Source organism: Anabrus simplex, chromosome 1 (assembly GCF_040414725.1).
Source record: "Anabrus simplex isolate iqAnaSimp1 chromosome 1, ASM4041472v1, whole genome shotgun sequence".
NCBI lineage: Eukaryota > Metazoa > Arthropoda > Insecta > Orthoptera > Tettigoniidae > Anabrus > Anabrus simplex.
In genome coordinates, this window is record NC_090265.1 from 1,697,272,625 (window position 1) to 1,697,282,878 (window position 10,254).

Sequence of the window (10,254 nt, forward strand, 5' to 3'; positions counted from 1 at the left end):
ATCAAACTTTTCATACGATAATCATCGCACTGAGACGAGTTAGACTTCTTCGGTAGTGGTATGAAGGTTGATTTCAGCCAGTCTGATGGTATTTCTCCTGATACATATATTTGATTGAATAATGATGTTAAGATATTGAGGCCGGTAGATTCCTGTTCTGTTATTACTTTGAGAACTTCAGCGTACACACCGTCAGGTCCAGTTGCTTTACCATTCTTTTGAAGTTTTATGGCATGTACAACTTCACTTTTTGTTATTTCAGGGCTATTTTCATTTATTCTCTCGTCAGGTGAAGGAGGATCATTTCTGTCATATTTGAAGAGATTTTCTATATATTCCTTCCATCGTTTGAGTTTCCCTTCCACACCCAAGATGATTTCATTATTGCCATCTCTCAAAATTTGACCATATCGTCTCCGTTTCAAACCAGCAAGTTCTTTCACTTTCTTATGCAAGTTAAAATAGTCGTGCTTCTCTTGAAGGATCTCAATTTCTTTACATCTGTCTGTCATCCATAATTCTTGGGCTTCCCTGCACTTTCTGCGTACAGCTTTGTTTAGAATTTTGTATTGAATGTGATCTGTATTTTTATGCTTTCTCCTTTCATCCATAAGTTCTAGAATTTCATCTGTCATCCAGCTCTGTCTTTTGATGTTGTTGCATTGTCCAATTTCATTTTCCTGGATTTCAATCACACTATCTTTAATGGCGTTCCCTGTGTATTCTACCTCTGATGATTCAGTGTATCTTATTAACTCCATCTTCTTTTCCAGTGCAGTTCCAACGTTAGTTCTTACTTTGGGATCCAATAGTTTCTTAATATCTATATGCTTGGATAGTTTAACATTTCTTTTAATTTTTCTGAAACGTACCATTTTAAGGTCCATTACAACTGGATTGTGGTCACTATTTACATCCCTGAACATGGTTTTCCGTGGTTTCCCATTTTCACACCAGGCAAATGCTGGGGCTGTACCTTAATTAAGGCCACGGCCGCTTCCTTCCAACTCCTAGGCCTTTCCTATCCCATCGTCGCCATAAGACCTATCTGTGTCGGTGCGACGTAAAGCCCCTAGCAAAAAAAAAAAACTATTTACATCAGCACCGGGATACGTCTTAACGGACGTCACATATTTCTTTACTTGTTGTTTTACCAAAATGAAATCAATTTGATTTCTTATGATCTTTTCGTCGTTATCGGCGGAAGATATCCATGTGTAAAGCCGCCGAGGAGGAAGTTTGAAGAATGTGTTAGAGACAAACAGATTGTGCTCCATACAGAACTGAACAAGTCTATCTCCTCTTATGTTACGTTCACCAAGACCATGGCTGCCTACAGTATTGCCTTCAATGCCAACCCCTACTTTTGAATTGAAATCACCCATAACCAATGTTATTTCTCCATTCTTAGTTATTTTCATAGCTTCCTCTAAGGTGTCATAGAATGCTTCTACTTCATCATCATCTTTATCGGCAGTTGGCGCATGGACCTGAATAACGTTCATAATCCGGTGTGATGTTTGTAACCTAAGCAACATTACTCTATCACTAAGTGGTACAAAATCTAGAACTGAATTTGCGATCATTGATGAAATAAGCACAGCAACTCCATATCTGTGATTGGTGTCGGTTCCTCCCGAGAAGTACATATATCCTTCCTTCGTGTTCTGAATTCCTGATCTAGTTCATCTTACCTCACTCAATCCAAGGATGTCTACTTTCAATCTACATTTTTCTGCTTCCACATTTGCTAGTTTTCCACTCATATACAAACTGCGTACATTCCACGTAGCAACTCGTAATTTCTTGTCATAGATTTTGATTTTCCTAGCACTGTCAAGTACACAATCGTTCACAACTATGTTCGCAGCATTCCCCCCCCCCCCGGAGATCCGATTGGGGGAATAGAAACTCCGGATACTAATTTCCGAGCCATGTTATGTGAATTTATAGGGATGTCCTTCAGGACCTTTAATGCAGTGGTTTCCCGTTGCCTTCTGCATTCTACTGCCGTTGACCACACTTGGTTCCTCCGCCTTTAGGGGCAATTTCTTACCCCTTGGACAATAGAGTGCCCTGACCTACACCTGCTCATCCACTCTCAAGGAGGCTGTTGGCATCTGGTGTAGGGGACCTTATACCGGGAGATATTTGGTCCCCTTTTAATCACCTTTTACAACAAGCAGAGGTTACCGTGGGTGAATTCTAACCCGCAGACCACACCTTCCAAAAATGAACTGTAGAGTAGACACTATCAATAAAATATTCTACAATATGAATTTTGATTAGTAGTATCCTTCAGAATACAACGTAGCATATGTACATTATTCTTACATGAAGCCGGTTCCTCATAGAAAGAATCCCGTGGTGTCATTATCATACCATCTCCTTTAATAGACTTATCAGGATGATTGTAAGACCAATGAATACGAAGACCTTTCGTACCTTAACGAAATTATCGCAGATAGGACAGTTTTATTAATTCGCACGATGGATACAACCACGAGTCAGCAGCGCTAGTAAGAACTTAAACTTCCACATAAGAGATGCCAGCGTAAACTCCGTGAATCCTCAAATGACATATCTCACAGAGAAGTAATTCAATGAATATAACGTCACCTTATTTCCCACACAGATGTCAGGCAATACGCACAATAACAAAGAATAACTTAAACATTGAATATCATACTGGAAATACACGACGCATGAATACTAACAAAATATGGCTACCGTTCCTTAGTTGGTGTAAAGGACACCTAGGTGGTGTTAACTAATATAGTATACTTTTCGAAAAGGTCAATGAGAAATTTTACAATCAACGACAAACAAGAAACTATAACAAGATGGCTGCCGTCTTGTTGATAACTAAACTTAAGAATTTAGTGGAAAAATTATATTTTAAAAAAATTCAGCCACGGAAGACAACACTATCACGTATGTAAAACACACTAACAAACTTTGCAGTCAGTCGATGAACCCCAAACAAAGCACCATTTGGTTGATTTCAATACAGAAATTGCGTGTCTGAAATCAATGGTTTTTTTCTCAGCCCCCAACATTGGTACAAATGCGAAAGTTAAAATATGAATTCTTTGAAGTTTTCGGAGTGCGCGTGCAAAGTTTCCGCTTCTTCTGACAGATAGCGTACTTGCAGCAATGGTTCAACATGGTGGCTGTATGTTATAAGCCGCATATCGTCATTGAATTTCTCACTGCGGAGCAAAAAACGGTTGGAAACCTTCACAAAAGTTTATGTGCAGTTTATGGAGCATCAGCAGTCGACAGAAGTACAGTTAGTTGCTGGGCACAGAGGTTGAGACCATCTGAAAGCGGTTCAGCAGAACTCCAAGATTTGCAGCAGCAGTCGGGGAGGCCGCCCATGGCTGTCACACCTGACAAGATGCAGCGTGCTAATATGCTCATTAGCGAGGTCCAACGCAGAACGATTCGGTATTTGGCACGGGAGCTGTCGGTCAGCAAAGGAAGTATAGGTGTAATCATCAGTGCTCTTGATTACGCAAAAAAAAGTGTTCACGATGGATTCTGCGCTGTCTTATGGAGGAACACAAAACTCTGAGAAAAAACATTTCTTCTGATTTGCTGCAACGTTTTGAAGCTGAGGGGGAGCCTTCTTGTCCCAGATTGTGATGGGTGATGAAACCTGGGTTCACCATTTTGAGCCCAAAACAAAACTGCAGTCGATGGAATGGCACCATCCTGACTCTCCACAGAAGAAAAAATTCAAAGCCACTGCTTCCGCTGGTAAGGTCATGATGATGAAGAGATGATTCGCACATTGAAGAATGGCTTCATGAACAGAATAAGGAGTGGTACCAACAGGGCATACACGCCCTTGTGTCTCGCTGGAGAAAGGCCATATAGCGGGAAGGAGATTACGTGGAAAAATAGGGAGTGTAGAAGAAACATAATTCTTTTTTGTGTACTGTATAAGTTTCACTGTGTTCAATAAATAATTGTTGAAGAAAAAATTTGATGCATTAGCTTATGGGCTACCCTTGTATATGTGGGGATGGAGGCACTTCCGTGTATGTGGGGCTTGCCCTTTCTCCATCTACCACCCCTAGATTGTACATGTATAATTTAAGGAAAATAAATAATAGTAACAAGGTTCTATATTCTCTCTACTGGGAAACTTCATTTGTAAACGCTAGTGATCTCACTAATACCAAGGATATATGCTTACTAGACCTTTTGGTCCTGTGAAGACTTTAAGTCTTGTTTGAAAAATGGGAGCCTCTTTTCTCCCCTGTTGTATACTAAGCAAGCTTCCAAGCTTGTCTGTTATTCATTGTTCAAAATTTATTTCTTGTTACAGTTGTTGTTGCTTGAAAAGATTATATACTGTACCAGGAAAAATTTTTGGGGAAAGGACATGAGTAGGACCTCAGGGAGTGGAACTTGGTTTTGGAGCCGATACAGAGTAGGATAGACTCGCAGAGCGAATAATAGATGATTAAAAAAATTTTTTTTTTTTAACAATTTATTAATTCTTCACCCTGCAATATGATTATTGGACTCAAATCTGGCATTGAAATTAAAAGTTTGAACGTAATCTTCCTGAATTTTGTTCATGAAAATTAAATGAATATCACTGATTCCAAAGTCTTTCATATGTGAGAAGACGAGGTATTAGATTTCCACCTAAAGTCTTTCTAAATATGAGCACACACTTGTAATTGCAAATTGATATGAGAAATTAAATTTCTGTTAACAGTTTTCAGTTTTTCAGTTTGTAAACCTTGATGTATAGCACACTTGAAAAGCCTAAAGTCTTTCTATGAGATTTGAAAATTAAATTAATCACTTCTGAGAAACTATGAGAACTCTGAAATATTTGTTCACACGCGGCACTGAAGTTTCCACTGTTCAAAATTAATGAGAAAATTTTAGTCAGTTTGTTACTACTCACTTAATGAAAGAAATGTTGCTACAAATGTTGAAGGATGGACATCTGGAATGTTCCGTGGAGAATCAGGGACAGCGATGTTCCCTTAACACACCATGTTGACGTCCCCCGATGAGGTGATGACGACTGGAACTGGATTGTGTAGAATTGCAGCTCGTTAAGGTGATTTTTCGCACACGAAAAATTCACTTAGTGCGAGTAGTTATCACTGACACTGTCATTTACTGTTGAACACAGTTTATGGCGTAATTGAACTTTAAGACGTTAAATGAATAATCACAGTCCTTCCTGTATGAAATACTATTTAAAGTCGTTACTGAAACGTCCATAATTACACAGTTCACACTTGAAAAGGCAAATCATAGTCTATAATCACAGTCTTTGAACACGGTCATTAAGTCACTAAGGATTATTTTCTGATTATCTTGTTATTATAACGTCATATTACCTCAGAAAAAGTTCTTAGTATTCACCCAGATTACCACTGTAAGTCGTATACTAATATGGCGTGAATAAAGAAATACAGTTCAATACTCGAAAAGAAATGAGTTCTGGTAATTCTACACATTAGTTTCTGTAGAAGTTCAATATCATGTGAAGTAAACTAAGTCTACATGTAATGATATATTCTGTGAACGTTAAATATTTGGTATTTGCACTTCAATAAGTTCACTCGTATTATATTCTCAAATGTCTTTAGAATTAGACTGTAGTCGCGACGTACTAAATACAGTGCGACGTGTTTTATAATTTTGTCGGCGATATAACTTCGTGTTCCGGAAACGCGACGGTAAGTACTTTCACCGTGACTGCGCGGACATACTGTACGAGGGTCGGTCTCTCCTCTGTCTCACACACATCTGTGTACTCGTCCTTGTACTGTGCTGCTCTGCTTGTTAGCCTTGACATATACAGTGGCGGTCACAATAATAGAGCCACCTCTATTGACGGGATTAAGAACTAGGATATCTATCAGTTCGCAAAATCTCCACGAGTGCCGTGTTGTCAGTCCCTTTTAGACAACATCAGGGAAGACGTCGCTGCTATCTGTAGTCGTGCGAAAGGAAGCGTTTGAGCTAGACGTGCGAAAAGAGGCATAAGGGTAAGAATCTTATGGGTCAAAATAATAGAGCCGTTTTACAGAAGTCCCGTTCAAATTGATGTTTTGCAGTTGTTTTGGGGGCTAGCGATATTATTTGTCAACAAACCTCCACTCAATATTATTTTGTATATAAATTGACGTTTGGTTTTGTTTATATTCTTCTAGATGGGCAGAGCAAAGCATACAAGAGATGATGAGCGTATAGTAATGTTCCGGATGTTCAAAAGTGGGATGTCCATGAATCAAACAGCCAAAGATTTACACGTTTCACGAAAACGAGTCCAGAACGCCATTAGATTGGCAAAACAAGCAAAGCCGCAGGTGGAGAACAGGGGGCGACCTCGTGTAACTACTCCTCGCGTAGACAGGCTCATCACTAGGGAAGTAAAGAAAGACCCATTTTTGTCAACACCACGACTGAAAGCCATTTTGTTTAGCGACAAACATGATGTTCAACCATCAACCTCAACGATTCAAAACGACTGAGATCCGCAAAATTGAATGGGCGCATTGCGAGACAGAAGTCACACGTTTCAAAAGCTAATGTTTGGAAAAGGTTGGCCACCGCCCGGAGAAATGAACAAAAACCTAATATTTGGTGGAGGAACATCCTTTGGTCCGATGAATCCAAGTGTAATAGGTTTGCCTCAGACGGAAAAGTCTATGTGCGCCGCCCACCAAACCAGGAATTTAATCCGAAGTACACTTTAAAAACTGTGAAATACGGTGGCGGAAGTGTTACGGTATGGGGATGTTTTTCATGGTACGGCATTGGTCCAATACACCGTATCAACAGCATAATGAACGCAGAAATGTACAAAGACATCTTGACAAATGTGATGCTGCCTTATGTTTAAGAGGAAATGCCGCTGAAATGGAAATTTCAGCACGATAACTATCCAAAGCATACTGCAAGGATCATAAGGCAGTTTTTTCAAGATCACCATATCGAAGTATTAGAGTGGCCACCTCAATCCCTTGACGCATCACCCATTGAGAACTAATGGGAGATCGTTGACAAGAGAATTGACCGCTCAAAAGCTAAATCTTTAGATAAACTTTGGGAAGAAATCCAGAGAGCCTGGTATGCGATCAGCAGCGACGAATGCAGGCGTTTAGTCGACTCTATGGATAAGAGGTGCAGGGCAATCCGAAAAAAATAAGGGTTACCCCACGAAGTACTAATGCACTCCTATGAAAAAACGACTGTTTCTGTAAATTTCATAAGACTGGGATCAAGTACAAAATATTTGTGTCAAGTGGCTCTATTTTTTTGACCCTGTAGTCTGGTATTCTTTTGAATATTATTGATTAGTTTGAGTTGTGTTATCTATATAACTGACTGTGGTACAATGTGACTCTGTTGTAATGGTTCCTGTACAACGTAAAATTTTGTTTCCACCATAGTACAAACATGTCTAGTAATAAATTTGCACTTTATTCCAAACCTTTGCTAGGTGGCTCTATTATTTTGACCACCACTGTATATGCCGACGCTGGGAGGGGTGGTTTCTCTTGGTCATGTGACCGTGAGTGTATAATTTTCTTAGACTTTAAATTATTATAACTCAACAACCATGGGATGGATTTATTCGAAATTCACAGGGATTAACTTTTATGACGTCCGCTACAATTCACCGTTTGTCCCGTTGAAATTGGTTAAGGCGTTGAAAAGCTTGCGAAAAGAAAATTCTTTTCGAGAAATATCTCTAGGGAAGGTGAGCTTCGAGCGACAGGTGACGTCACTTGACTTCGCCTAGTGCACTCGTGAAGTCTGGCACCTGCTGGAACATTCCTTTATTTAAATGTTCGTACGTCGGACGGATATTTTATGCTGGAATAACGTTTCTTTCGATTGATATGAGCCAGGACATAGGCTTTCCTGGTACAATACCTAAGATTATAAAAGGAAAGTTTTTCAAAAATTTACCTTGTCAGAATTTAATGTTTTGTGTATGCTTTGTCCAGCTATTTAACCCTCAAGTTTCTTTCCCCCTCTGACCCACAGAAAAAATGTAACTATTATTATTATTATCATCAGCATCATCATCATCATCATCATCCAAGACAGAGATGGGCCAGTACAGTGCACAATGATGTGAAGGCTGTAAATTTCCATCCAGGCATGGCCCACGACCAAACTAAATGGAGACAACGAATCCACACAGCAGACCCTACCGTCAGGCAGGATAAATACTTTTGAAAAATGGTTGTGGTTGTTGTTGTTGTTGTTGTTGTTGTTGTTGTTGTTGTTGTTGTTGTTGTTGTTGTTGTTGTTGTTGTTGTTGTTGTTGTTGTTGTCGTTGTTGTTGTCGTTGTTGTTGAACAGGGTTCTCTGAGGTTCAGTGGTTGAATGTTTGCTCCAGGTCCTAAATTTGTGATTTCAAACACTGCGGAGATAGTCAAGTTTTTGAAAAGCAATAATGTCCAGCACTGCATGTCATATGTTGTAGGCATGTAAAATATCTCTGGTGACACATTTGGTGTTTACCCAACAAAATTAATTGCCCAACAGAGTCAAGTTTCTGTGGCATTTGTTCGATTAAAACAGAACGTCAAAATTGACATGCAGGCATATCAAATGCCAGCAGATGATAGCCAATGAAATTATTATTATTATTATTATTATTATTATTATTATTATTACAGTTAATTAAATATGTTCAGAGAGTACTTCTGTATCCTATATTATTGTAAACTCTACTTTAAGTTCTTGATTAATCGGTCTAGAACTCTAAGTTCTTGATTAATCGGTCTAGAACTCACTGTATGTAATCCACGTTTCCCCCTTATTCTGAAAGCTAAAGAATCTTCATAAAATATTTTCCGTGCCAGTAGTTAGCTTACTGATAATAACAATGCCAGGCTGAGTAGCTCAGACAGTAGAGTGCTGGCCTCCTGAGCCCAATTTGGCAAGTTCAATCCCGACTCAGTCTGGTAGTATTCGAAGGTGCCCACCTTATATTGGTATAATTACTGCCACGTAAAAAAAACTCTTGGAGCAAAAAATTCTGATACCTCAGCGTCTCCTAAAAAATCTTTAAAAAATAGTGGGATGTAAAACCAATACATCATTAATAACAACAGAATGTTGACTCTTTACAGGATTTCTTGCCCAGCTGGTTCTGGGTAAACCCTTGGAGACATGCATTAGATGTGGTATCTGGGCTGCTACGGAGATCATCCAACGTTACGGCTGTACTTACGAAGGAGAAGCAAGCTTTAAGGAATGAGGATGTACCTTTTCTTGACTGTTATTAATGCAATAGGCATTGTGACTTAATGTGCAGAGCCATTGGTGCTAGGGTGGCTGGAACCATTCTTTTAACACTATTTATTTCCGTTATGTAAACATTACGCTTTTTGACAGGGAGACACTGAACATGTTCTTGACAGACAACCTTTAAAAACTGAAAAATAAGTGTCCTTCTAATAGGCTATTGATTACAGGAATGATTCTTTTCTTGTACGGTACTTTCATTATTACTGAAAAAAAAAAAAGGAAACCTACAATATTTGCATAATATTTATTAGTACAGATTACTATATTTCTTCTCATGTAAAATAGGATAGGAAATCAAATCAAATTAAATTAACAAGTGACATTTCTTTTTATTGTGGTTTCTAAAGAATTATTATTTTCTTTTCATTTATAAAATTCAGCTTTTGAATTAGAAAATTGAATTTTATTTTTATATGGAATATAAATAGATTTACGGGGCATCAGAATGAAAGGAACTTATTCAACTTACATATCCAACTATATAAACACTTATCTTGAGCTAAGCTCATAGTTTAGCCTCCAAATTTCCAGGCAAAATGAGCTATTTTGGCACACAGTGTAAGACTATGAATTCCTATATTATGTAGCCTAGTTTTGCCTAAAGGTTCCTTGTCTCCTCTAGGTGTTTGATGTGAAAGACAAAATACAAACTCATTGCTAAAATATTGCATTCATTAAACGAATTAACAGTCTTAATAACCTTTTTTCAGGATTGATCCTGAAAGCAGAATCATACCTCTGTATAGATATATGTTGATCTTTCAATATGTCTGTTGCTGAATATTGATTATCCGTAGTACACTTGCTTTGTGTAAACTTTTAATGATATAAAGATTCAGATGGTATTTCAGATGTATCCTGTAAAATGTATATCCTCTTTATATAAGAATCTTAATTTTTTTCAAGATAGTCTTGATGTTGATTACTTGTTACTTTTCACCG

The 10,254-nt window shown here is 38.3% G+C and overlaps 1 protein-coding gene across 3 annotated transcripts in view; it reads left to right on the forward strand.

Moving 5' to 3' along the window:
* The window catches only part of Adk2 (Adenosine kinase 2), a 111,829-nt gene extending 101,852 nt beyond the window's left edge, over positions 1-9,977 (forward strand). For all 3 annotated transcript variants that reach the window (XM_067154489.2, XM_067154480.2, XM_067154496.2), the window contains exon 8: positions 9,135-9,977. In XM_067154489.2, coding sequence (XP_067010590.2) covers positions 9,135-9,262 — 128 coding nt within the window. In that variant the 3' untranslated portion in view covers positions 9,263-9,977. The remainder of the gene's footprint in view (positions 1-9,134) is intronic.
* Positions 9,978-10,254: the final 277 nt, after the last annotated feature.